Raw genomic sequence first — 27,306 nt, forward strand, 5'->3', positions numbered from 1 at the left:
CCAGCCAACTACTTGACCCTTGAGTTTTTCAGCGGGGTATGACTGCTTGTAAAGAGTACTTTGTTCCAAGCTTGAAGGGCTGCACTGTTGTTTTCAGAGCTATTTCTACACAGCAAGCTCTGCCACACCAGCGCTCCTGCTCCCCCAAGAACTGCCAACCCAGACCGCAACTGAGATCTAAGCAGGCTCTACACTCCTGCTCTGATTCGCCACTTAATTCCTCCCACCAAATGGGCCTGGGGCCAGAGGCAACTGCAGCTGTAGCTCTGTAGCTGCACCACCTCTGCTGCCCCCAGGGTGTTGGCTGAACTGCGAACTCCCTTCACTCTGTCCCCACAGTTTTTCCCACTAACCTTCTCTGTTGTCTTTGGTGTTTGTGGGTTGAGATGTCTGGTAACTGCCAGAGCTCACTGATTCAGGGTACTAGGGCCCGGCTCCCAGGTTGGTTGATCCAGGCACAGCCCACGCTAGGCTCTGCTCCACTCCCAGCTCTGTGAGATAGACTCTACCCAGTGACCATCCAGGCTGTCCTGGGCTGGAGCCCTGCTTCCCTCTGCTATTCTGTGGGTTCTGCAGTTCTAGAATTTGTTCAGAGCCATTTTTATAGGTGTTTGGAAGGTGCTAGGGGACAGCCCTAGGCAAGTCCCTGCTTTCCAGCTGCCGTCTTAGCTCCGCCCCTGAGATTAATTTTCAAATCATGTTTTCATAATGCATAAGAAAGCACCAACAAGGCATATAAACTCTGTCATTTAAAGAGTCTATTCAAAACTCTTGGCCATTTCAGATGTGAGAAAGGATAGTTCTGCAAAAGGCACTGTACTAATCAACGCTCTGTAGGCTGCAACAACTGAAGACTGAAGGACAAAGCAATCGTGGGCGTTGATGACTACTTCTACAGGATTTCATCAATTGTGTTAAACTGTTAGACCCACAAGTTATTTGACATGAATGACATGACCCACCAAAAAAGATGCAGTTGATCACAGATCTAGCACAAAAACAGCCCATTAAAAAGGTAATTATTAATTTATCCCAGGAAAATCACAAAGTTTAGCACCCCTGCAGTCCTCTATGATAAAAGAGGTAAAAGTTGTTAACAAATTTTTGCCATCTCATTAGCACTTTTAACTAACGGTACCTTATCAGTGTAAGAAATACCAACATATTAAGAAAGTTAATGTACCCGTGGTATCAAATGAGCATCAATCTTGGCATTTTAGTTCATAAAAAGATAGTGTTACACAATCTACTTTACAGATACAATGTCAGGCTACGCTAATTCTCTACCATAAGACTGAGGAAAATCTACCTTCAATCCCCTTAAACTGACAATAGATAGGGGCACAAAGAAGGGGTAACCACTAGGAAATTTCACTCCTCATACCACATCAAGTGTGGCAGCAATAGGTGAAAGGATTCTTGGCTTACATGCCAAGACCATGGATAGTATCAATAGAATATCTCCTAGCACAGAGAGAACCATGTGCAAACAAGGATCACTAAATACTCTTATGTGATAATGTGGACCAGCCAGGTCAGGGATGAGAGTTTGGCACTACCATGATTGCTTTGCCCACCAGTGGATACTGAGATATTCCATTTCCTACCTCCATGCCCTTGCTATAAACTATGGTTCTTCTTGGGCCTGAATGATATCACTTCTCATCACTCTCTGTCTCTTAATTTCCTAGTTTCTTAGAACCTGCCCTAGAAATTACTACCCCAACTTTAATTTGAATTTCCAGGTTGGGTGCCCAGAGTTCCCATTACTACATCTCCTCTCAGGGTTCTAGGGTATTCTCAAGAGATTAGGGGATGTCTTTGTAATGCTATACTTTATGATTCCCCCACTGGTGTTTCCCCCATTTATTATCATTTGATATTAAAAATTAGTCAGCTAGACTTAGTTTTTAATTAAAGTAGTATATTTGATACAAAACTTCCCTCTTCTCCTCCTTCCCCCAAGGTCTGTGACACTCTACCACACACTCTCCCACAAGCACAGACAGAGGATAGGGAAGAGAGGCCTCAAGGTCAGAACATGTGTGGCAAAAGGAGGTAATACAGCTTTGGAAGTCCTTTTGCTGGAGTCCTCAAGTTATCCTCCTTATGTACAGTGTTACTTTTCTGCCAAGCTTCTTGTAGGGCCTTGGATCTGCCTTGCTTCATTGCTTCTGGTATATCCTTGGTTCCTAAGGTATACACTGCCTCTAGTAGCTGATAAAAGTCAAATTCTTCCAGACCTTTTGAAGCTTACAAGGCCTTTCCTTCTCCAGCCAAGGTAGGGCAGGGGTGGGGAGAGACTGACATTGAGGCCAGGTCTATTGTTCTTCTCTGGCCTGCCCCAAGAGATTCCTTTTTAGGGTTTTCAGATAGACACATGAAATTCTCACTTCCGAATTATGCTGTTCATTTTAGACATGCCCCAAACTTCATGACGAAGTCCATCAACCAATCAGAACAGACTCCCTATTGTATCTATTGGAAACGTGGAAAGGTCTAGGGCTTTTTCTCATCTAGTTTATACCTAGGATTGACTGATATAATTGAGGTGTGTTCTCACATGTTAAAGATGTCAGGAGAGAGGTGGACTAATTCAACTCCCCCTCTTACACTTTAGAGTCCAGCTCTATTTCAGCTATTGGGAAAAATTAAGTAACTGTTTCCTACATGATAGTGTCTTAGGTACATGGGTTCCATGCTGTTGCTGAACAGGAATAACTTCATACTCCATTAACAGCATTTAATATTAGACTTCTTACTGTTTCAAAGTATGACTTCTCATGGTCATGTTTAGCTCATATATACTTGTTAGGACATGAGACTTTCTATGTGATACAATTAGTAAGTCATATTTCCATTTCTCCATACCGTTATCTCAAAGGTTTTTAATACGATGTGAAGCTTACTAGTCTATCATAATCAACCACACATACAACATATTAACTCATTTATATGTAGTGTATTAATCTAAATTCATAAATTAATTTTAGTTTTAATAAGTTTTAGGTTAACCAGTTTTTAAAGGCAATAGTACCACATTTTTTTCTAAAGACTTACCTCCCCAGGGGTATATCATGACCGATAAAAATAAAGTCTTTTCAAATTATTCTATAGTAAAAATGACTGAATCACTTTTTAAACTCTTGATTATCTAAATTGATGCTTTTTAACCAAGAATCATAGAAATTCAATCCCTGAGGAGATGTTATCCTATGGGAAATAACCTGAAAGATAATCTGAGATCAGAATGGGAGGAAGGATGCTGGACAATCTTATTCAAAATCACAAGAGAAATCATTTCTCCAGGAAAGAGACTTAGTGGGCTAACTGGAGTTCATTTAAAAATATACCTCACAGAATGAGATCATTAATTTTTCTCACATGTCAAAGGAAACAAGTATTGAGTGCCTGAGTTACTGATCTGTATAGGTAGTATACAAACATAGCCACAGTAAGTGCAGATATAGCTGTCTAAAAGCTATGCCCAGGCCCTTAAAGAGTCAAAGAAGAAAAGGGGAAGAAGTAGTTATTATACCTATTTTCTGGAAAACAGTATGGAAAAAAAGAGACGCTTCTATTTAAAGACACAGGTCTTACTTTTCCTAAATGAAATGTTCTGTGCCTTTCTAGTGAAAGAGGAAAGAAAATTTTATGGAAGAGAGACTGAGAGAGAAAGTCATAGAGAGCCATTTCTCTTCCCTAGTAATTTCTTTTCCCCTTCATAGCTCAAAAAAAGAAAGATCAGGAAAGAGAATGTTCTTGTCTAAGGACAAATGCTGGAAGCAGGACTGATATTTGATCAAAATGAAAGACTGAAGGGTAGGGGAAAAGACAAACTACTATAAGAACTTTCAATACAAATTTAAGTAGATAAAACAAAGGAGCTAATATGTACTTTAAAAGGGCAAGGGTGAGAGTATAAATTTTAAGAAGATTTAGGAGAGAAAGATACAGAATCATAAATATTTAAAAGTCCATTTTCATAAACCTGCTTTAAAGAATTATGTTTAAGCAATTTTTAAGGTTTGTTTAAACTGAAGATATGATGCAACACATCTCCCTCCTCTTAAGGTGGGGAGTGAGGGTGGGAAGAAGACCTATAAAGCTGTGAATTATTTCTTTTTGTTTAACTGTTTTCTCTGCTTTAAGAAAGGGGTTCTTTCGGCAGCAACATTTGCTGGGAAACTACTGTGATTCAGGAACAAAAAGCATCCATAAAACTTAATACATTTAACTGTTCTAATAACAATTTATTTTTATATAATTACTATTAATACAAAAAAGGCATAGAAAATCATAATTAAATCTGAATGAGCTAGAATGAAAAGCTATCATGTTCACTCTCAGGGACAGCAAAATACCCTAAAGCCAGCTATGACTCCAAGACACCGCAACTGGCGGGTGGTGGCATATTTAAACTGCATGGATAATTCTAAAATGGTGAATAAACTCCTTTGAGAATCTGTAATAAAAAAGTTATGAAGTGACTGCTGTCACTACTCTCAAATTATATTTCTCGGTCTAAATTTTGAACAAATTCTATTCCTTGAATTCCATTTGTCTATAACTAAGTTCAAAATTACCATTGCCTACTCACAATCTATCACAAACTCCCCCTTCTGACATTATTTGTCAATACAACCATTCTCTTTTCCCTAGATCGAATCATCTTTAATTCATCAAAGTATTTTATAAATGTACCTAATCTTCCGATTCTTTTTTGAAAACGTCTTTCATACATAACCTTTATTTTCCATTTCCACTATAATCACCACAGTCCACATCTTCATCATTTCACATCTACCTGCTACTCATTCAGAGGTTCCTAACCTTTTTCTGTATCATGGACAACAACTTTGGCAATCTAGACAAGTCTATGGGTTTTTCCTTAGAATGATAATTTTAAATATATAAAATAAAATACATAGGATTACAAAGGAAACCAATTATATAAAGGCATCTGTTTTTTTAAACAAGTTCTGAGACACCAGATTGAGATACACGGCTTTAAGTTTCTCCCTATTCTAATCCATTCAACACAGTACTGTGGGATTAATCTTTCATTCTCTTACCCCCCTGCTCAAAAACCTTCAAAGGACTCCTACTACCTATAGGATAAAATCCAAACTCCTTAACTTTCCCTTTCCCCCTCCCCCCACAATATGGTCTCACTCTTATTTTATCTCCATACTTCCATAATCTCTGTATGTATTCATTAACACGAATCTTTGGCTTGAATCAGTCCAGGCTTCTCACTGCCCCCCAAACAGAACATGATAATTCCTGGCCTCTAAGTCTCAGAGGATAATATTCTGTTGCTTGCAATTCAGCATGGTGTATTAGAAAGAGTAAATGATCTGGCAATCAGTTTTGCTATTTAGTAATCATTAGATCATGGACAAATAACTTGCCTTTTCAGAGTACCAGTTAGCTCATCTATAAAATGGGGAACATTTGTACAATCTGATTCATGGAGTTTCTGTGAGGAAAAAACTTGGCAAACTGTAAAGTGCAGTCTGTCTATCTATCTATTTATATCATTTACACCATCAAGACCTAACTTTTAGAGCCCAGCTCAAATACAAGCACTTCACAAACAAACTCAAGCCTAAACTATGAATGACTGTAGTGATCTCCCTTTTGGACATATTATACACATACTGCTCATTTTGCGATTAATGGCATAGTACCTTGTATTATTATTTAACTGGTTCATGTTGTTGTTTTGTGCTTAATAAATGCTTTTCATTCAAGTCAAATCAATCATTTACTAAGCACTTACTCTGTGCTTATGCTGTTATGCTAAGCACTGGGAATATAACACAAGCAGAAAGACAGTTCCTGCCCTCAAAAGCTTACATTCTAATGGGAAAGACAAAATCCATAAAAGAAAGCAACTGCTCTCTTGAAGGGTAGTAATGACCTTGACGTTATCAAACCCAAAGGCCATTTTTTTAACCTTCAGCTTCCTTGACATTTATGATCCATCTCAGAATGATGAATGATACTCTCGAAAATGTACTTGTAGAGTTTCTCCCCCTATGCTTCATTTGCTGTTTCTTCATCCTTTTCCTATTCTCTAAACATGGACCTCTCTTAAGGTGTTATTGTGAATTAAAAGGGACTTCAGAGGTCCTGAAGAATACCCTTGATAACACTTCTAAGCAGTCATCTAGCCTTCAATACAATTTGCCCAGTGATATGGAACTCAATCCGCTTCAGAGGCAGTACATTTCATTTTTGGATAGCTTTAATTGAAGGAACCTTTTCTTCATATACACATCTACCACTCTGCAACTCACCAATCCTCATTCTGCTTTTTGGGATCAAGTTAAAAAAAAAAATTCTAATATCTCTCCCACATGACCACTCTTCAGATACCTAAAGATAAAGATCAAATTCCCCTAAGGCTTTTCTCTTCTAGATTAAGCATCCCAAGTTCTTTCAGCTCCTTGGACAATGTGACCTTTTACCAAGCAGATATTCTAGAGAAATCTAGATAAGCTCAAGATGAGAAGGGGCTAAAAGAAATCCAGGGCACAATTAGGAGATTTGGTAAGCCCTGGTAAGAAGTGCCAAATCCTACCCAGAGAAGAATAAAAAAAAGGGGGGGGGGGGGCTGACATAGAGCAGTTTCAAAGTGTGAAATGCAGGAGAAGAGGGAAATCATGACAGAAGATCTCTATTTTTTCTGTAAAGTAGGAGGCAATAGGAGAGAGAAGATAGTATCAGGGCAGGAAAACAGATGTGGGACAGGTTTTAAGGAATGTGAGTCAATCAGGTAACAAAAGAATAAAAGGATGGCCATACAGCAATTAGGTTAACACCTTTGTAATGGTGTCAATTATCAAAGTTGTTTCATTGTCTCTAGGATATCAAGAGCAGGACTGGAGAAGGTAAATGGCAGGGACAAGTCAAGATTTGGCTTTGGCAAGGCAGGAGTGGGATCTGGACAAGGGAGCAAAATTCAAGTGTAAAGAATAGTGTATAGTTCAGCTGATCTATAAAGTCTATAAATAAGGGTAGTCTGTAAAGCAAAAACTGTAAAGGAAAAGTAAGACTAGAGAAAAGGTAACATACTGGCACAAGAAAGGGTAGAGGCACTGTTTTGGTAACCAACACAGAAGTTATCCTCTTCACGGCATTCGCAAATTTAATAATCTTTCTCCATCTACTTCTGTGAGAAAATACTGGATAGAAAAGGGTAGGAAGCAGAGTACAAAGGCACCACATTATAGGTTGTGGTCTCCAGGTTAACATCAATTCATTACTCCTTCCATCTGTTTCTTCAATAGCTTTTTTTTTTATTTTTAAATTTAATTTATTTATTTAACATATTTAGTTTTCAGCATTGGTTTTCACAAGAGTTTGAATTACAAATTTTCTCCCCATTTCTACCCTCCCCCCCACTCCAAGATGGCGTATATTCTGGTTGCCCTGTTCCCCAGTCAGCCCTCCCTTCTGTCACCCCACTCCCCTCCCATCCCCTTTTCCCTTCCTTTTTTGTAGGGCAAGCTAAATTTCTACTCCCCATTGCCTGTGTATCTTATTTTCTAGTTGCATGCAAAAAACTTTTTTTTTTTTTAGTTTTTGAACGTCTGTTTTTAAAAACTTTGAGTTCCAAATTCTCCCCCCTCCTCCCTTCCCACCCACCCTCCCCAAGAAGTCAAGCAATTCAACATAGGCCACACGTGTATCATTATGTATAACCCTTCCACAATACTCATGTTGTGAAAGACTAACTATATTTTGCTCCTTCCCAACCCATCCCCCTTTATTGAATTTTCTCCCTTGCCCCTTCCCCTTTTGAAAGTGTTTGTTTTTGATTACTTCCACCCCCATCTGCCCTCCCCTCCATCAACCCCCCCCTTTTTTATCTTCTTCCCTCTTTTTCCTGTGGGGTAAGATCCCCAATTAGGTATGTATGGTATTCCCTCCTCAGGCCAAATCTGATGAGAGCAAGATTCACTCATTCCCCCCTCACCTGCCCTCTCCCCTCCTCCCACAGAACTGCTTCCTCTTGCCACCTTTATGCGAGATAATCCACCCCATTCTATCTCTCCCTATCACCCTCTCTCAATATGTTCCTCTCTCATCCCTTAATTTGATTTTATTTCTTTTAGATATCTTCCCTTCATCTTCAACTCACCCTGTGTCCATCTCTCTCTCTCTCTCTCTCTCTCTCTCTCTCTCTCTCTCTCTCTCTCTCTCTCTATATATATATATATATATATATATATATATATATATATATATATATATGTGTGTATATATATATATATATATATATATATATATATATATATATATATATATATATATATATATATATATATGTCAAGGAGAAAATGATGCAAGCAGCCAGAAAGAAACAATTTGAGTATTGTGGAAACACAATCAGAATAACTCAAGATCTGGCAGCTTCTACATTAAGAGATCGAAGGGCTTGGAATACGATATTCCGGAGGTCAATGGAGCTAGAATTAAAACCAAGAATCACCTACCCAGCAAAACTGAGTATCATGCTCCAATGCAAAATATGGACTTTCAATAAAATAGAGGACTTTCAAGCTTTCTCAGTGAAATGATCAGAATTGAATAGAAAATTTGACTTTCAAACACAAGAATCAAGAGAAGCATGAAAAGGTAATCAAGAAAAAGAACAAGAAAAAGAAATTGCAAGGGACTTAACTAAAGTTGAACTGTTTTGTTTACATTCCTACATGGAAAGATAACATGTATGATTCATGAGACCTCAGTATAGGGTAGCTGAAGGGAATATGTATATATGTATATGTGTATATATATATATATATATATATATATATATATATATATATGAATGTGTATGTATATATATATATCTATGTGTATATATCTATCTCTCTATATATATATATATTCTCCTTGATCTGGGAGCTATGGAATTTGGCAACAATGTTCCTAGGAGTCTTCTTTTTGGGATCTTTTTCAGGAGGCAATCATTGGATTCTTTCAATTTCTATTTTGCCCTGTGGCTCTAGAATATCAGGGCAGTTCTCCTTGATAATTTCTTGAAAGATGATATCTAGGCTCTTTTTTTGATCATGGCTTTCAGGTAGTCCAATAATTTTTAAATTCTCTCTCCTGGATCTATTTTCCAGTCAGTGGTTTTTCCAATGAGATATTTCACATTGTCTTCCATTTTTTCGTTCCTTTGGTTCTGTTTTATAATATCTTGATTTAACAAAAACAGTATGTAAGAAAAACCAGTTAATCACAAGTAGGGGGAAGAAATGAATGTTATTAGGTGATGTAGAATGATGCATCAAAGGCGGTAAATTGGAAATGATTGAAAAGACTCAGAGAAATTGGGAAGCTGACTGAAGTTGGTGCTATGGTGGAGACAGACCCCAAAACTGTACAAGATCTGACCACTCTGGTTCAGACACTTCTCCAGCAGATGCAGGACAAGTTTCAGACCATGTCAGGTCTGAATTGATATTATGAATAGTTGCATTGATGATCTGGAGAAAAATATCATTGACCTTATGACCCAGGCAGAGGTAGAAGAAATAAAAGGAGAAAATAGAATCCTGCTACCCATGAAAGTCAAAGGTTTTGCTAATCATTTAGAGTAAATTTTGGAAAAATTTTTTTTACAAGCCAAGAGGCGAATGAACAGTTTTTCTCAACTAATTACTGGATACAAACATTTAAAAAAATTATTATAAAGCTTTTATTCCCAGACTAAGCAGTTTAGTTAGGGTTCAAAGTGATTTAAAAAAAAAATATTTGTACATGGTGATTTTGACTATATGACATAAAATGTGTAAACACTTGTAAACTGAAATTCTGAGTACTCTTGGTTAAAATTTTCAAAGTTTTTAGTGTATTTTTTGTCATTTGTTGTTCCTTTTGTAGTGGTTTCAATTTAATAAATTACTGTGTTTTTTTTTCAAGAAATGTATTAATTTTTTCAACTGTTACTAGACTCTGTTTGTTAAGTAAAGCACCCAGAATCTATGGTTTGTAACTCTCAGCACAAATTTCTGTTGTAACTAACCATATTTTTAAAGTAGACAAACACTTTCGAGCATTTTGTATTTAGATGTTTGTCATTGCTATGTTTCCATGATTGAGAACCATACCTAAGAATCTACTGTAAAAAGCCCTAAAAAGGAGTTGAAATTGATTGACAATAACTACTTCCACTTTTTAATAAATTAGAGGACTTAGTGAAAATACTATCTCAATTCCCCTCAAATACTGAGGACAAAAAATAACCTATAAAGATGCATTGCATTCACTGGTTAGAATTTCATGTGGCATAACACTGCAGTCATTGGTTATAAAATCAAAAATACTCACTGTAAAAACCTGAGAGGGTTTTAAAACCCACTTACTCCATATTTACCTGTGCCACTGGTTTAAAAAAAAAATCTTTCAATTAGAAGAAAAAACGAGTGAACATTGTGAATCCTTGCTCACATATTGCTTGCTGACCGGTAAATACCCTTATTTACAATAAGGATTTTTTTTAAAGAAAAAAAAATAATAATAATATCTTGATTTCTCATAAAGTCACTAGCTTCCACTTGCTCCAATCTAATTTTTAAAGTAGTATTTTCTTCAGTGGTCTTTTGGACCTCCTTTACCATTTGGCTAATTCTGCCTTTCAAGGCATTCTTGGCTTTTTGGAGCTCTTTTGCCATTTGAGTTAGTCTATTTTTTAAGGTGTTGTTTTCTTCAGTGTATTTTTCAGTATTTTTTTGGGTCTCCTTTAGCAAGTCATTGACTTGTTTTTCATGGTTTTCTCACATCCTTCTCATTTCTCTTCCCAATTTTTCCTCTACTTCTCTAACTTGCTTTTCCAAATCCTTTTTGAGGTCTTCCATGGCCTGGGACCAGTTCATGTTTTTCTTGGAGGTTTCTGTTGTAGGCTCTTTGACTTTGTTAACTTCTTCTGTCTGTATGTTTTGGTCTTCTTTGTCACCAAAGAAAGATTCCAAAGTCTGAGACTGAATCTGGGTGCGTTTTCGCTGCCTGGCCATATTCCCAACCAACTAACTTGACCCTTGAGTTTTTCAGCGGGGTATGACTGCTTGTAGACTAAAGAGTTCTATGTTCCACGTTTGGGGGGATGTGCCAGCTCTGCCACACCAGCACTGCTCCTTCCCCAAGAACCCCCGCCCCGGACTGGGCTTAGATCTTCAGCAGGCTGTGCATTCCTGCTCTGATCTGCCACTTAATTCCTCCCACCAGATGGGCCTGGGGCCGGCAACAACAGCTGTAGCTGCCCCACCTCCGCTGCCCCCGGGGCTGGTGGCCGAACCGCGAACTCCTTCCACCCCCGCAGCTTTTCCCACTAATCTTCTCCGCTGTCTTTGGTGTTTGTGGGTTGAGAAGTCTGGTAACTGCCGTAGCTCACTGATTCAGGGTGGTAGGGCACATTCCACCCAGCTCCTGGTCTGGTTGGTCCGAGCTGCTCATGCTGGGCTCTGCTCTGCTCGGCTCCCAGCTCCCAGCTCCGTGTGGGATAGACCAAACCCAGAGACCATCCAGGCTGTCCTGGGCTGGAGCCCTGCTTCCCTCTGCTGTTCTGTGGGTTCTGCCGTTCTAGAATTGGTTCAGAGCCATTTTTTATAGGTTTTTGGAGGGACTGGGCAGGGAGGTCATGCTAGTCCCTGCTTTCCAGCAGCCACCTTGGCTCTGCCCCAAATGCTTCTTCAACAGCTTTTGAATCTACATTTTGAACCTAACACATTAATAGCATTCTCTTGATCTACCATGATAGTAATCTTGTAAAAAAAGAAAATGAAGCTAAGCTAGTATGAGACAGAATGATGAACTCCTGTTGGGTAGTAGTGATCATCACTTCCCTAAGTGCTTATAAATTATCTTTTATACAATGTGTTTAAGAATACTGCCAGGAATTAATCATCTGGTTGACACTTTAAGGAATCTCCCCATAATTTCTCCCTTAGTAGTCCCATCTACTGTAAGGGTGCAAATTATGACTGCTGGACCAAGTTTGAATGTAGTTCTTCACTGTTCACCTGTCTCCCCAAAGTTTCAGTCCCACATTTCCAACTACTTGCTGAACATATCCAATTAAGCGATCTCTTTATGCTTTAAATTCAACATACCCAAAATGGAATTTGCTCAAGACCCTGAAATCATCTTTTACTCTTTCTTTTCCCTTTCCCTAATAAACTCTAGTGGCTCCCTATTATCTCCAATATCAAACATAAAATATTCTAACTTTTAAAGCCCTTCAAAACCTGACCCTTTCCTTCTAATCTTCTTACCTTTTATTGCCTCTACGTTCTATGCCATCAGTGACACTGGCCTTCTTGCTATGCCTCTCACACAACACTCCATTTTCCCAACTCTGTGCCTTTTCCCTGACTGCTTGAAATGCTCTTCCTTCTCATTTCCTGTCTTCCTTTAAGATTCAGCTCAAATCCCACCTTCTGCCAGAAGCACTTCTACACCACCAGCACCTTCTTTTTAAGATTATCTTCCAGTTACACAGCACATATGCTGTATGAAGAGGTTTTTGCATGTTGTCTCAGCCAGTAAATGTGAGTTCCCTAAGGGCAGATACCACAGTTTTGTCTTACTTTGAATTCTCAAGGCTTACACAGTATCTGGCTCATTGTTGCTGTTCAATCTTTCAGTCATGTCCAAGTCTATGTGGACTTTTTGTTCATGGAGTTTTCTTAGCAAAGACAATGGCATGGTTTGCCATTTCCTTCTCCAGTATGCCCTCACTTTATAAGTGAAGAACTGAAGCAAATAAACGTTAAGTGACTTGCCCAGGGTCATATAATTATTAAGTGTCTGACATCATATATGAACCCAGATCTTCCTAACTCTAAGTCCAATGCTCTAGCCACTGCACCACTTAGCTGCCCCACCTGGCCCATAGTAACTGATTAATAAATGTTTTTTGACTGACTGATTTTGTCTGTTATAGCTCTGAAATCTCTCTCTCATATCCATCCATTTTGTCCCACTACATTTCTTATTCCCCTGGTTCTTTTTGTTTCCCCTCATCTATCAACAAAAGTATAAACTCTCTACCATTCAGGATTCCAACTTACCTTGTTGGCTCCATGACTCCCCATCGTATACTCTAAAATCTACCCAAAACTGAACTTTTCCAAATTCCCCATTCTTTTCCTGCTCTCTCCCATCACTTTACATGTACTCCCTCACACCATTTTTTTAATGCTTGGAATTGGCATGTTCGCTTTTATCTTGTTTGTTAATCATTGTCTCCCTTCTAAGCCAACTCCTCCATTAAACCTAATTTGACCTTTCTAGTCACAACCAATATCTTTCCTGAGATTTCTCATGTTACTTTGAACTTTTCCTCTGTAGTCATCATGTTCTAAGATGTGTCATAGTTATTTGTGTACATGCCTCATCTCTCTTAGAAGATGTAAAGATATGAGAGGCAGAATGGGAAAGGGGACAGACCACTGGATTGGGGCCTCCAAGGCAGATTTGTGACCCTGGGCAAGTCACAACTTCTCTGAGCTGATTTCTTCCTCTGTAAAATGGGACCAAGAGCACCTCCTTCCTAGGGTCACTATGAAGATAAAAAAGATATAATGAATTAAAGTGCTTTATAAACCTTAAAGCGCCATATGTAAGCTATTATTAGTAGTACTACAAAATGTACTATTATATAAGTTCCTTGCAGGCAAAAATCGCTTCTTAGTCTTCAAGGTATCTTCAAAGTCTAGCATAGTGTGCTGTAGTAGTAGGTATCTAATGCTTTTTGAATTGAATTAGGACCTAACCACAAGGAAAAATGTTCTGTTATACAGAACTTATCTAGAACATTTTTGTTTGTTTTCTTTATAATTAAATTCCGAGGTCAAAAGTTTCTTCCTAGGCCTGGGTTCTGCTGCATTTAGTTTCATCACAAATACGCTATCAAATGAGACTTCTCCAAAGATAGCCTATCCTTAGCCTCCTTTTTCATCAGAGTCGAATCCATCGTTAAACGGCTGCAGAATCACTGTTAGTTATTTATCAGAAATGATTTGAAGTGAGAAAGATGCCAAGAAGACTGGTTATGAACAAAGTTTCCAGTTTTCAAAGTTAGAAAAGAAACCAGTTCTAGACTACAGGCAGGCTAATGAACTTAACACTGATCTCAAGCAAATTCTAGGGGAAAAAATGTTAAACAGAGGATAATCCTTATGAGCATTTAGAAAAGAAAGGAAGAATCACAAAAAAGCCTGGATGCTTACTAATAAGTCACTTAATACTAAGAACAGGCACTTGATAAAGGTTGAATTGAATCATTTAAAGTTAACCAGAGTCAGGTAAAGTTAACCTGATCTCTTTGATAGGATTATTAGACTGGTGAATGTATCTTGATGGGGAGTGTAAACAAGACTAAGAAGATCTGGGTTCAAGATTTGCCTTCATAAATTACTAGCTACATGATGTCAGACAAATAATTTAAACTCTAAGAGCTTCAATTTCTTTTTTAAAACAGAGATGATGGCTGACCTCAAGATTATCAAGAGAATCAGTTAATCTCTCTTTGCATTTCCTTCTATCCTTCTCTTTTTTTTCTCTCTTTCCTTTCTCCCTCCCTTACCGCCCCCCCCCCCCCCCACAGAGGCACATGCCCCAAACTGCTTGGTAAAATTATAGTATTATTTACAAACTATTAGGTTTATTCCAGCAAAATATTGACAAGGTCATTTATGGCATGCTGATGAGTAAGTTAGAGAAATAGGGATTGGATAAGTGTATGGTTAGATAAGAGTCAAAACTTAACAAGAGTTTTAGACGTGGAAGAGCCCTTAGAAATCATCTAATCAATGCCCTTCATTTTATAGATGATGAAACTGAGGCCCAAAGAGATCAAAGAACCAAGATTACATAATTGGAATCACAAAGTTGAATAATTGTAGCCAAAGAGCATGGGTTAATGGTTTCGTGTCAACCTTGAAGAAGGCCTCTATTGTCTTGCCACAGGGATCTAATCTGTGGATCCTTGGCCCTCCTCTCCATTTTTAATCAATTGCTTTGATGAAGACACAGAAGGCTTATCAAGTTTATGCAGGGTAAAAAGCAGGGAGAGATAGCTAATGCAAGGGGTGAAAAAAAATCAAGATTCCAGTGTTGATAGCTATAGCATTTGGTTTCAGTTCACATAATGAAATTTACCAGGGCTCAACGTTAAATCCTACATTTAGAGGGTTTTTTAAGAAAATATCTATTTCAAAAGTACAGGATGGGGGACACATACTACAGTAGGAGTAATATGTCAGACTGGCCTGAATTAGGCCCATTCTATAATTTAGTTTGACAATAATTAGTATTTAAAAAAAAATCTAGTACTTTTAGTTAATCACATGCCCAATATAATCAATTGTGACACAGTTGCCACAAAAACTAATACAGTCTTAGGAGCTTTAAGAAGAGTAAAGTGCCTAGCTCACAGGGCTGAACATTCTACTGCTCAAAGCAGGATAGCAGATGCTTCATAAATATTGGCTGAATTGAAGATGAGCTGTTTTAAATCTTCAGTCTGCTCTAAGTAGTCATGTTGAAGAGGTAAAAGGTTGAGGGGTGCTGGGCACCCCGAAATATTGACGCACCAGGTCCTGCCGAAAGAATTCGACTCAAGCCTTCTCAGCCAAGGGAAAAGACAAAGTTTATTAGGGATTCACCATAATGGGCCGTCTTAAGAAATCCCCCCTCTTTGTGACGCCTGTTTCCACAAGCGGGCCAGATTCAACCTACTGAATTAGATTGAATCTGAGCACCTTCATGGAGGCAAGATGGAGATTATATACACAAAGACTGTAGGAGGGATTGAGGGGTGGTCTGGGATGACTAGAGGAGGGGTTTAGGGTGGGTCTTGAGGGGAAGTCTAAGGAAGATAAGGTGGGGTCAGAGTCCAGGAACCTAGAGAATGGAATGAAGGATGGGAAATAGCTGAAGGCATGGATACTGATATATCAAGGGTGGGAAAGTAGCTGGACAATAAAGGGTGAGGCTAGGTAGAGATTTGGGCCTAATGATAATGTGAGGCTTGTGGCCTTAGGGGAAGGCCAGATCCAGTTGGAAGATTCAAGGACAGTTCAAGGGGGCTCCCAGAGACTGTATTCCAGATTCAAGGGGGTTCCCAGAGACTGGGCCCTCATCAATGTGGAAATGCACCCCACACAGAGGCAGTGTGCTGTATGTACACAGTGGACAGAATGTTGAAGCTGGCCTGGTTTCAGATCCTCCCCAGATACTACCTATGTGACCCTGATCAAACAAGTCACTTCACCTTTCTCAGCCTCAGTTTTTACTCATCTGTAAAATGAGGAGTTCAGACTTAATGACCTCTAAGACCCCTTCAATCTCTTAATCCATGTTCCTGAGAATGACTGTGATCAAGGCATTTTATTTCTATGGGTCTTAGTTTCCTCACCTGCAAAGTCAGAGGACTGCACTAGATTTCCAAGGTCCTGGCTCTAATATTCTATGCTTCTGTGATTCTTGCTTAGGCTCTGCCTAACTATTCTCCCACACAGAAGATACAGGTCACTAAATAAAACCAATACTTGTTTACCTGTGTATGGTCCTGAGGGTGAAGTAGGATTCACATCTCATGATTCCTTTCCTTCCCTTGGGCTCAGTAATCAATCAATCAACAAGCATTCAATAAGCACGTACTATGTGCCAGGCACTGTTCTTGGTGAAGGGATATAGAGGCAAAAATGAAACAGTACCTGTTCCTAAGGCACTTACAACCCCCAAATCTCTTTATTCATCCCCAAACAGCCTTAATGAGGAAAATGTCTCTTAGGAGGTTTGATTTTACTACGCTTACATGCTCCATAGTTAAACTGGTAAATTATGGTAAAAAATACTGACCGTCAAGATTCCAATTTATCCAATGAGGTTCCAGAAATGAAAACTTAAGGTGATTTATACTAAAGTTATTCCCAGATTATAAAATTAATTACAGAACAATTGTTTAATGTGCTGCTCTAGGACAATGCTTCAATCAAAACTTAATAAAACTTTTCTTCTTGGACTGAACAGCAATTTTTTCTCTATAAAAGAGTTTAAATACCAAAGAAAGTTTTAAAAAAAGCAATTAATTATTAGTTTTAGACCCTAAGATCTTTTAAAGCACCAAAAATCAATGTAAAAAATGATTAAACCATATCAAGGAAAATAATTATAATCAATGAAGTAATACAGAATATTTTTAATAAAACGCAATTGTTAAAATGTATTTTAAGTAAGCTAATGATACATGTATATGAATTTTAAAATGTGCCTTGTATCATAGAAAACTCTTAAAAAGTAAAATTTGCCTTATGACTAAACATATTGAAAATATTTTAAAATACTTTTCTTGAATATATATTTATTCTGTTTGCTTAAACCATACTTGGTTTTCTCCTTTTTTAAAGAAAAATCATACCACTTCTATGTATCCATGCAAATCTAAAGTAGACATTATATTTATCTTCATCCCAAATTATTATAACTCACTTCTATTGTACAAACCTTACCCAACAATCGTGGATACCTGTATGTATGCCTAAAGAACAAACATTGGGCAACTACCATGTTAAGAACAGGACCAAAAGAGATTGTCCCTTCCTAAGGAACTTAAATTGGCTATCTTCTAAATCTATTTGACAATATCAGACACTAAAGAGACATGAGAAAGAATTAACAAAATGTCCCATCAAGCTATGACTTGCATAATAGGAGATATGTAAGTCCATCTTTAAATTCCCAAGGTTATATCAACACAGTACCAAATTCCTCCCAATAATTAATATCTGCCCCTCCTTCAGTTTACAGTTAAAATACTTTTACTTTTTTTGTGTATGCTTTCTCAGCAATAAGATTCACTTAAGTATCATAAAAGCAAAAATTAAATATCCATAGTTTAAAGAGACAATTCCATTACTTTTATTTTAATCAGTCTTCCATTGAAACTATATTTTTTTTAATTGTTAGACATAAAGCCTCAATTTCCTAATCTATAACATGAAAGGGTCAGACAGACTAACCAACTAAAACAGATTTGTCTTCATGGATGAAAATTCATAACAGCCACAGTGTGGCAGCACCGACACTCTAAAGCAGATTCTTAAAATCTGTCAAGTCACTATGATTAAATCTTTAGCTGACACTGCTCTTTATAATGCACTTCTTTAGCTTTATCGTTATGGATCTAAAAAAATACCTTTTAAAGGGCAGAGATATCTGGTTTATAGTATATTTAACTGAGAAATCATTTAAAAATTTCATAGATACCAACAACTTAAATGATTGAGGAAGAATAGAATAAACAGTATTCCTCCTTGAAAGCATAATGTCAATTTTTCCTGAGAAAGCCAAACTCTTTATAGGCTACCAAAGTAGAAAAATAGATATTTACAAAATGCTTTAAACTGGCATACATCTTTATCTGACCTTATGTGACAAAGAAATTTTCCATATAATTTATCTGTTGAATAACTGAAGGTTAAATATTTTTGAGGGAAGTCTTTCTAGAATGTATTATACAGTTCCATTTCTTGAATATTCAGAATATAGTTTAATATTATTATTCAGAATATAAAAGGATTTTCACAATATAATTTAACTTTTTCTTGATTACTCATGCTTTAATTATGGACATCAATTATCATACTGTGCTGTAATAAAGTAATGCTCTCAGGACCTAAATGAGTTGCATGGGAACAAACACTAAATGATCCCAGACTGTTGTTTTATAAGACGTTTCTACTTTTTATATTTGTTCATTTTCTCCTGTCATAAAATAACTTCTCACAGCAATCTAATTCAACTATTCATTATTTGTAAAGGTAATCATACGCGTACGTGCACACACACACACACACACACACACGTATGTATATATATTCATGTGCATGTGTGACGTGTATGCAGATATGTCTATATACATATGCTTGTTTGTATGTATATATACCACACATATAATTTACACGCAATATGCATTTTAGTCATGTTAAAATGATAAATCTTATTAATCAAAAGAGGCATCTAAGTAGTAAACAATTTTTCAACTATTAACTTTCATAATTTTTAAATTTCAAAATTAAAAGACTTCATATCTTACCTGTCTACTAGCTTTTTAGCAAATCCAAAATCAGTGAGCTTGATATGGCCTTCTTTATCTAATAATATATTTTCAGGTTTTAGATCTCTGTAAACTATTTCTTTGGAGTGCAGATATTCTATTGCACAGATAATCTCTGCAGAGTAAAATAGTCCTGTGCTGTTATTGAATCGTCCCATGTTTCTCAAGTAGCTGAAAAGTTCTCCTCCAGGAACATATTCCATTAACATGTATAAAAATCTTTCATCATGATAGGTCCAGTATCTGCAATATATAATTATATATTTTGTTAGCAAATCACAACCCACGCTGATATATTAAGATGCAAAATTTCCAAGTTGTTCCTTGAGAGAAATCATTTTAAGTTTAAATATCACAAACAAAAAGTAAACAGATGGCATATTGCCATATAGACACCAGGTAAGAATGGCATTTGGATTAGCATGATAAGTATTTGTAATATACCTCAAGAAACAGAAAAACTTTACTCAAGAAAAGCATAGAGTCCAGAGGCACAAAAAAATGCAGAGAATGTCTAAATAATTACCTACATAAGTTGGCATTAGAGAAGCAGCTTGGATAGCATGAAATCACAGCTAGTGATATTTATGTATAGAGAACAAAGTAATCAAGCATGAAACATGGACAGAGAAAAGGGCATCAGAACTAGAAAGTTCTCAGGACAGCTAGTTCAACATTTTCATTTAACAAATTAGGAAACTGAGACCAAACAAGCAAAGTGACTCATCCAGGATCACATAACTTCAAGAATAATAACTATTTTGTACTGTAAGAAATGTGATGTTCTCTTATGTAGAAAAAGAAAAGGAAACAAACATACAAATTTGTGAAAGGACTAGAGTAGTGAAAGCATTTGCTTAAGGTAACACAGCTTGATAAGAAATGTCAACTATGTACTGAAAGAAGTTTGTCCTTTCTTAGGTAAAGAAAAGGAAGGAACGTTTTAACAACCTTGAGTTCTGAGTGAAGTGCATCTTTACGTACAAATGGCCACTTGCACGTGGCTGTTTTCCCTTACCCCCCAACCACCAGAGGTTTTTCTCCCCCACCCCCCAGCTTTTGTCAATCTAGCATCTACCTGTCCTGGCACAGTGGTGCTACCTGCTAACAGGAATGCAGCCCACACAGAGGCAGTGTGTTGTACACAGTGGACAGGATGTTGAAGCTGTCTGACTTATTGTCTCATCTATACTTTGTTCTTATTTCTCCCCTTCCATATCAAATTTCCTTCTGGATCTCATACAGGAGTTATGCTTTCACGTCTCCTTTAACCACTTAGAGCTTATTAAATCACACTTCATGTCAGCGTCTAGCATGTACATGTAACACTCCCCTCCCCCCCACCCCTCCCACCCCCCACCCCGCCCCCTCCGTCTTTCCCCCTATTTTTAATTCTCTCTTCATTTTATTTGTGAGATAAAAATATTTAAACGTTCGGTCTCTAGAGCCATATGAAGTTGCTCTAGGGGTTTTATAGTCAGATTCTCTCCCCCTCCCCCACCCTCCCCAGCCTCTGTATTACCTAGTGGGAGCCCTAATCTGCTTTCTCATTCTTTACTTGATCCTCAGATGCCTTCGTATCACTAGAGTTCATCACTTCCCACTCCCTATCCTCAGGACAGGGTCAGGAAGCAGTTGGCTATTGTTCCTTTAGTATAATACATTGTTTTTCACCAAGCCAAGTCAGGAATTCGTGGACTGAGGGGATGAAGGGAAAGAGGGATGAGAAATGTATTCTTGGTATGTTTTTCAATTTACTGAAGGAATCAACCTACCCTGCCATTTGTAATTAGATAAAGTGAGCAGATCACTACTATCCCTTTTCTCATCTTACTGGCAACATTATACTTGTTTGTGCAGAGGCAGAGAATGTCTTGTTTTATTTTTTTTTAAGTATTAAAATTGCAAGAATAGTTTTCTGTTTTTTAAAGTTGCAAGCACATCATCTTTCAGCAATAGTATAAGCTTTTGTGAGCTAGCCTAAAAACCTGATCAGTATAAATAATGTTGTTTCTATGGAAGGAATAATTCCTAGTTTCACAAAGATTATGTGCATATGAATTCTGGAAATAAAAATAGTTTGCAAAGAGGGGTCTTCCTGGATCTCTTTAATACAGCGTAATGTTTGTAACCATTTGACTGCTATTCCAAGTAAAAGCAAGGAGCTCTTCAGTATAACTTGCCAGCAGCAGCAGCCCTTGATGCTTTGCCTAAATTACTAAGACTATATCCAAATGTTAGCAGTTTCATTTGCGATGAGTATGACTAATTAACAGGCAAGGAGGATGCAAGTCTAAAAAGGCCTGTTGTCTTTACAATGTGGAGCCAATTATCTGCGTATATTCATATTCTACTTTTTCTCAGCTATTAAAAACAATACTGAATTCTTTACATGGTGCCACAGGGGCAGACAAGAGATAATGGATGAAGTTGAAGCATCTTAAACGGAACATCAGTGAAAGAAACCTTGAGTGTGGGTTAAAAGGATAGAATGACAGAGTTATAAAGCTTTCAAGATTGGAAGAATAACAGGAGTGTTTGATTCCTAATGATGATACTGGGTCAAACTGTACACACAAGTCTTCAACTCAGAGCCAAGGAAGGAAAGGTCAGTAGATCCGTAGTCAAATGTATTGGGTTTGAGCTGCAGCCCTGTCACTGGGACTTGAGCAAGACGATTCAACTTTTTGAACCTCTGTTTCCCAGTCCACGAATTAGGGATAATGGCTCTACTGGTTACCTAACAAGATTACCGAGAAACAAATGAGATGAATGCACATGAAAGGCAATTTTATAACAATTTATAAATGTAAGGTACCATCATCATTATTATAAACATACTGGTACACGTAGCCAAGGGATTCTTTCTGACTCTGGAACTAAGTGTGATCTGGGCCAGTTTATAATCCCAAGTGAACATCACTTTCCTCCCCTATAAAATGAAGGGTTTGGATTGAAAATACTTTGAGATCTTACAGCTCTAAAATTATATGGCTCTTACTCATCTGCCTAATAAATTATATCATGCCACTTAAAATTCAGTTATAATCAGGGCTGACCATGCTATTTTATCTCTACTTTTGATAGTTTATTTTGGTGAGGTGATATGGTAAGATCTGTGCTTTAGGAAAATCACTCTGGCAGATCAGGGGAGGATGGATTAGAGTAAGGAAAGACTTGAGGCAGGGTCCCAACAGAAAAAAATAAAGATTCTACTCAAAAGGTACTTACATTCTAATAGGGAAGACAACAATTTTTTATGTGTGTGTGTATGTACAGATGTATGTTGTACTGTGTGTATATATACACATATATGTATACATATGTATATGTACATCATGAGATTAATATACACACAGAGGCATACACAAACACATGCATAAAGTAGTTAAATATACAGGATAGTCTGGGAGGTGTGACAGTAGCAATCTGAAGGCCCAGAACGAGGGTTCATGAGAAAGTTGATACCTAAACTGCATCTTAAAAGAAAAGACTGACTCTACGAGGCGAAAGCAAGGAGGAAGGAAGACTATGCACGTGAGACCACCAATATGAGGACATGAAGATGGAAGATGGGATATTTTGAGTGAGAAACAGAGAGAAGTCAGTTTGGTTGCATATAGGAGTATGATAGGAGGAATCAAATCCCGTGTGGCTGGAAATACAGCTGGGGCCAGGTTGTACAGGGTCAGATTAGGTGATATTTGAGGTTTCTTCTAAATCTAACTTTCTATTAGTCAATGAAGATAAAGCAAAAATTAGGCAAAGTCTGGAAAAATCTGAATAACTAATATTTAAGAGTACAAAGCGTAATATAAATATAACATATCAATTTATGAATTCACAATAGCCTCATGAGGTAGCATTTTGCAAAAGGAGGTAGTAGTGCAAATACTAAATTATGGACAAAATTTAAGCTAGAAATTATGAGGTTACCAGTTTCATTCTTCCTCCAGAAGCTGCAAGGGGGAGGCCAATTAATATTATAAGATTAAAGCTAAATATACACAGGAAGCAGTTGGCTACTGTTCCTTTAGTATAATACATTGTTTTTCACCAAGCCAAGTCAGGAATTCATGGACTGAGGGGATGAAGGGAAAGAGGGATATGAGAAATATATTCTTGGTATGTTTTTCAATTTACTGAAGGAATCAACCTACCCTGCCATTTGTAATTAGATAAAGTGAACAGATCACTACTATCCCTTGACACAATTTTGCTGCCACAAAGATAGGCCACAGCAGTGATGAAAAAGTTAAATTATGTAGGCATCTGCTGGAGTTTTTTGCTCAGTTGAAAGAAGAGCAGCTAACACTCCTGCATTACTGATAATTTTCTCTTTAAAAAGTTAGGATAACAAATAAAGAAAAATCCTAGCCTATATATGATCCTTTGCAATAAGGAGGAATTTGCTAGTCAGATGGAAATGGTGGGAACCTAGGGTGGAAGAAGCAATTTTTCCTTCTAAGAGTTTATGACAAAAGAGAAGAAAGCTAGGCTTTATCTGACATACCCTCTATATTTTGGAGGAGGAAATTTCAAAAGGTTCAAAAAATAAATAGAATTCTATGACTAAAATTCTACAGGAGAGGTCAACCCATAAGTGATCAGAAGCATTCAAGAATGAAATTATGAAAAGACAAATAGAAACAATTCTGATGAGCTGCAAAAAAGAAAGGTGTCTAAGGAGGTGAATGTGGACAGGCTAAAATGTTGGATCAAATATAATTTAATGAATTTTAACAAGCATAAATGTAAAGTGTTATACTTGAATTAAAAAGAAAAACATATAAAATGGCAGAGAGAGAGCTAAACAACATTTCTTGCTGAGGAAAAAACCGGAAGATTTAAGTAGACTGCGTGATGAACAGTGAAACAACAAGAACAGTGTGATAAGAAAGCCAAAGAAGCCTATCTTAGGTCACATTAAGAAAGGCATGTTGTCCAAGCATAGGAAAGTCCCACTGTATCACTGGTCAGACCTTATTTGAAGCACTGTGTTCATTTCTAGATGCTATATGTTAGAAAGGGTATCGATAAGGTGGACCATATCGAGAGAAGAACAATCAGAATGATAAAGATCCTAGAGTTCAAGCCACATGAAAACTGGTCAAAGGAAGTGAGGATGTTTAGCTAGGAGGAAAGAAGATATGGAATGGGGAGGATGACAGCTATGTACAAGTATCTGGTGGGGAGAGGGGGGTGATATATGGAAGAATTAGGTTCACCCTGTCTGCCAGGTCATAGAGGGCTGAACTAGGAGTTGAAAAAGGGACAAATTTAGGATTTGTGAAAAGAAAAACTTTTTTAAGAATTAGAGCTATTCATAAATGAAATGGGCTACTTCAGGAGATAGTGGATTCCCCCTCACTTGAGATCTTAAAGGACAATATAAATAAAAAGTTTTAAAATTTTAAAAGGTGACCTAGAATAGTAAATTGAGTGCTGGTCTTAAAGGTAGATGTTAGAAGTTAGAAGACAGTTTCAAATCATTATTAGCTCTGTGACCATAAGTAAGTCTCTTTTGAGCTTCAGTTTCCTCATCTATAAAACAAGGAAAATCACACTATCTGCCTTTTAAGGTTACTATAAAGCTAGGTGGCATGGTAGATAAGCATGTCAGGCTTGGAGTCAGGAAGACTCATTTTCCTGAGTTCAAATTCCACTTCAGACACTTACTAGTTGTGTGACCCTAGGCAAGTTACCTCACTCTGCTTGTCTCAGTTCCTTATCTGTAAAAATGAGCTGGAGAAGCAAATGGCAAGCCACTCTAGTATCTTTTTAAACCCCCAAATGGGTTCACAAAGAGTCAGATATGATTTAAACAACTAACAACAACAATAAAGCTCAAATGAAACTAATGCATGTGTAAAATGTTCTGCAAATCTTAAAGTGCTATATAAATCAGTTATGTTCCGAAATTATAAAGAATCCTTTTACATGTCGGCTTCCAGTGGTCTCATCTAATTCTGAAATTTAAATCTGGCAATTCTGTAAACTCTTAAGCATGCTAACTCTTTTATTGCATCAATATTATTCATAAAAAGTTGGTTATTACTCAAGTGGTAAGAATTTAAGTGTTCACATAGTTTAGATACTCTGAATATTCATAATAGTTTAATTTTAATTTGAGGTTCATAGGTTCTAGATTTAACCTGATTTGGGACTAACCAGCCACTAAAGCAGATAACTCAGTTCTATAAAGCAGCATTTGATAAAAACTGAAAATGTAACATTAATATTTTCAAAAAACATTTTGAAATTTTCAGTGAAAATTAATTTATTACTCGTATTAATGTCAATTATCAACTTAGCATGAGATACTCAGTTCAGGCAAAATATAAAAGTAAACTCAATGGCATACCTTAATAGAAAAATTACTTCCAGGGCAAATCTACACCTTCTCTATACCATCAGAACTAAAAAACTCATTGAAAAATGAAAGTCTAATCTGGACTCTATCAGTTATTACATAATTCATATCGAAACTTCTGGCCTATTCCACCAATCTCTAGCAATGTGCTAATATATTTTCCATTTTTTCCTATGTTTAGCCTATAACAATTGAGATTAGATTAGTTAAGATAGCAATATTTACCAAACACTATACATGCATTGATAGCTGTATGGAATGGCTATGTCAAGATACACTGAATTCCTGATGCTATAAGGTATTCAAGCAGAGGCCAGAAGATGATTTGTGTGTGTTTCTGTAAACAGAATCTGTGCATCTGGTGAGAGTTGGGCAAGATTATTTATTAGAACCCTTTTAATTCTAAAATTCTGTGATGGCATAGTATTCATTAGGGAGATTATCACAGGGAATAAAAGATGCATCTTTCTGCCACTGGAAAGCACAAAGTTCCTTGTCATAAGATCCCACAAACATTTTTCATAACTTCTTTATCCTGTTCCTAAGAGTGGCAGCAGATATTATGCAGTTTTCTTCATTCTCATAAATTCTACTGCGGGGCAGGAAATGGATTATGGGGGGTGGGGAGAGAACTATTTCCTTTTTTTTAAAACAAGTAGAATGATTATCTCCCGCTTCCTGGGAAATACTGGACTAGGATACTCTTTCCATATTAAATGCTAAAGAAGGAAGGAAAGTAATTCTTTTTCTAACTACCCTTCTAAAAGAGAGTAGGATAGATACTCCCCCAAAATGACATTTCATTTAACCTAAAGAACTCATTTGACTGTTCCCTCAAAAGAGGTCCATAATTACTTGCTTAGAGAAATCTAACGGGGGAGAACCTGGGAGAGTGAATAATAGGTAGTAGTGCAGGTGAGCTCTCATCCACAAACTCCTCCAGACAGACCTGGAAAATGGGCCAAACTGAATCTTGATGGGCAAATCCAGAAAAATAAAATCTTAAGTCCTATACACAGCCCACATCAGCATAAAAAGACAGACAAGGAGGTTGGAGGACACTGGGGACTTGAGCCAAAAGCCTGAGGTGTGGACTCTCCAGTCCCCAGGGAGAGGCTGTGAAGCTGGGCTGGAGGAGGTCCCAGACCTAGACCCATACTAGGGTACAACAATGGGGGGGGGGAGGGAGGAAGGAGGAGGAGGAGAAAGGAGGAGGAAGGAGAAGGGAGGAAGGGGGTGGGGGGGAGGAGGAGGAGGAGGAGGAAGAGGGAAGCTCAAGACACAGAAAAAGATAAGGACTCCAAAACATCTACATGCAATGCCTCAGAGAAAAACACACCTTGAGAACAAACTCTACTAAAATTCCTGGAAGAAATGAATCAAGAACAAAAAGAAAAAAATTTAATCTTTTTATAAATGGAATGAGAGTACTTCAGGAAAAAACTGGAAAAGAAATGTGAGTTATGAAGGAAAGAATGGAAACGGAAATTAACAGAATGGCACAAGAGGCACAAAACCTTGCCCAAGCAACAAAATCCCTGAAAATCTGAATGGATCAAATAGAAGCCAATGGCTCTATGAGGCATCAAGATATATTACATCAAAATCAAGAAGCTGAAAATAGAAAAAAATTTAATACATCATAGCAAAAACAACTAACCTGGAAAACAGATCGAGGAAAAAAAAATTAAGACTCGTTGGACTACCTGAACATGAGGACCAATAAAAAAAAATCTTAGCATTATATTTCAAAAAATCTTAAAATTGACCAGAGATCAAAGTGGAAATA

At 37.3% G+C, this 27,306-nt stretch overlaps 1 protein-coding gene across 4 annotated transcripts in view; it reads right to left on the reverse strand.

The window, feature by feature from the left end:
- PRKX (protein kinase X-linked) overlaps positions 1–27,306 on the reverse strand; it is a 143,459-nt gene that overhangs the window by 37,822 nt on the left and 78,331 nt on the right. For all 4 annotated transcript variants that reach the window (XM_036746015.1, XM_036746018.1, XM_036746017.1 and 1 more), the window contains exon 3: positions 19,124–19,387. In XM_036746015.1, the coding sequence (XP_036601910.1) occupies positions 19,124–19,387 (264 nt within the window). The remainder of the gene's footprint in view (positions 1–19,123; positions 19,388–27,306) is intronic.

This window comes from Trichosurus vulpecula, chromosome 2 (genome assembly GCF_011100635.1).
Source record: "Trichosurus vulpecula isolate mTriVul1 chromosome 2, mTriVul1.pri, whole genome shotgun sequence".
NCBI classification, from domain to species: Eukaryota; Metazoa; Chordata; class Mammalia; order Diprotodontia; family Phalangeridae; genus Trichosurus; species Trichosurus vulpecula.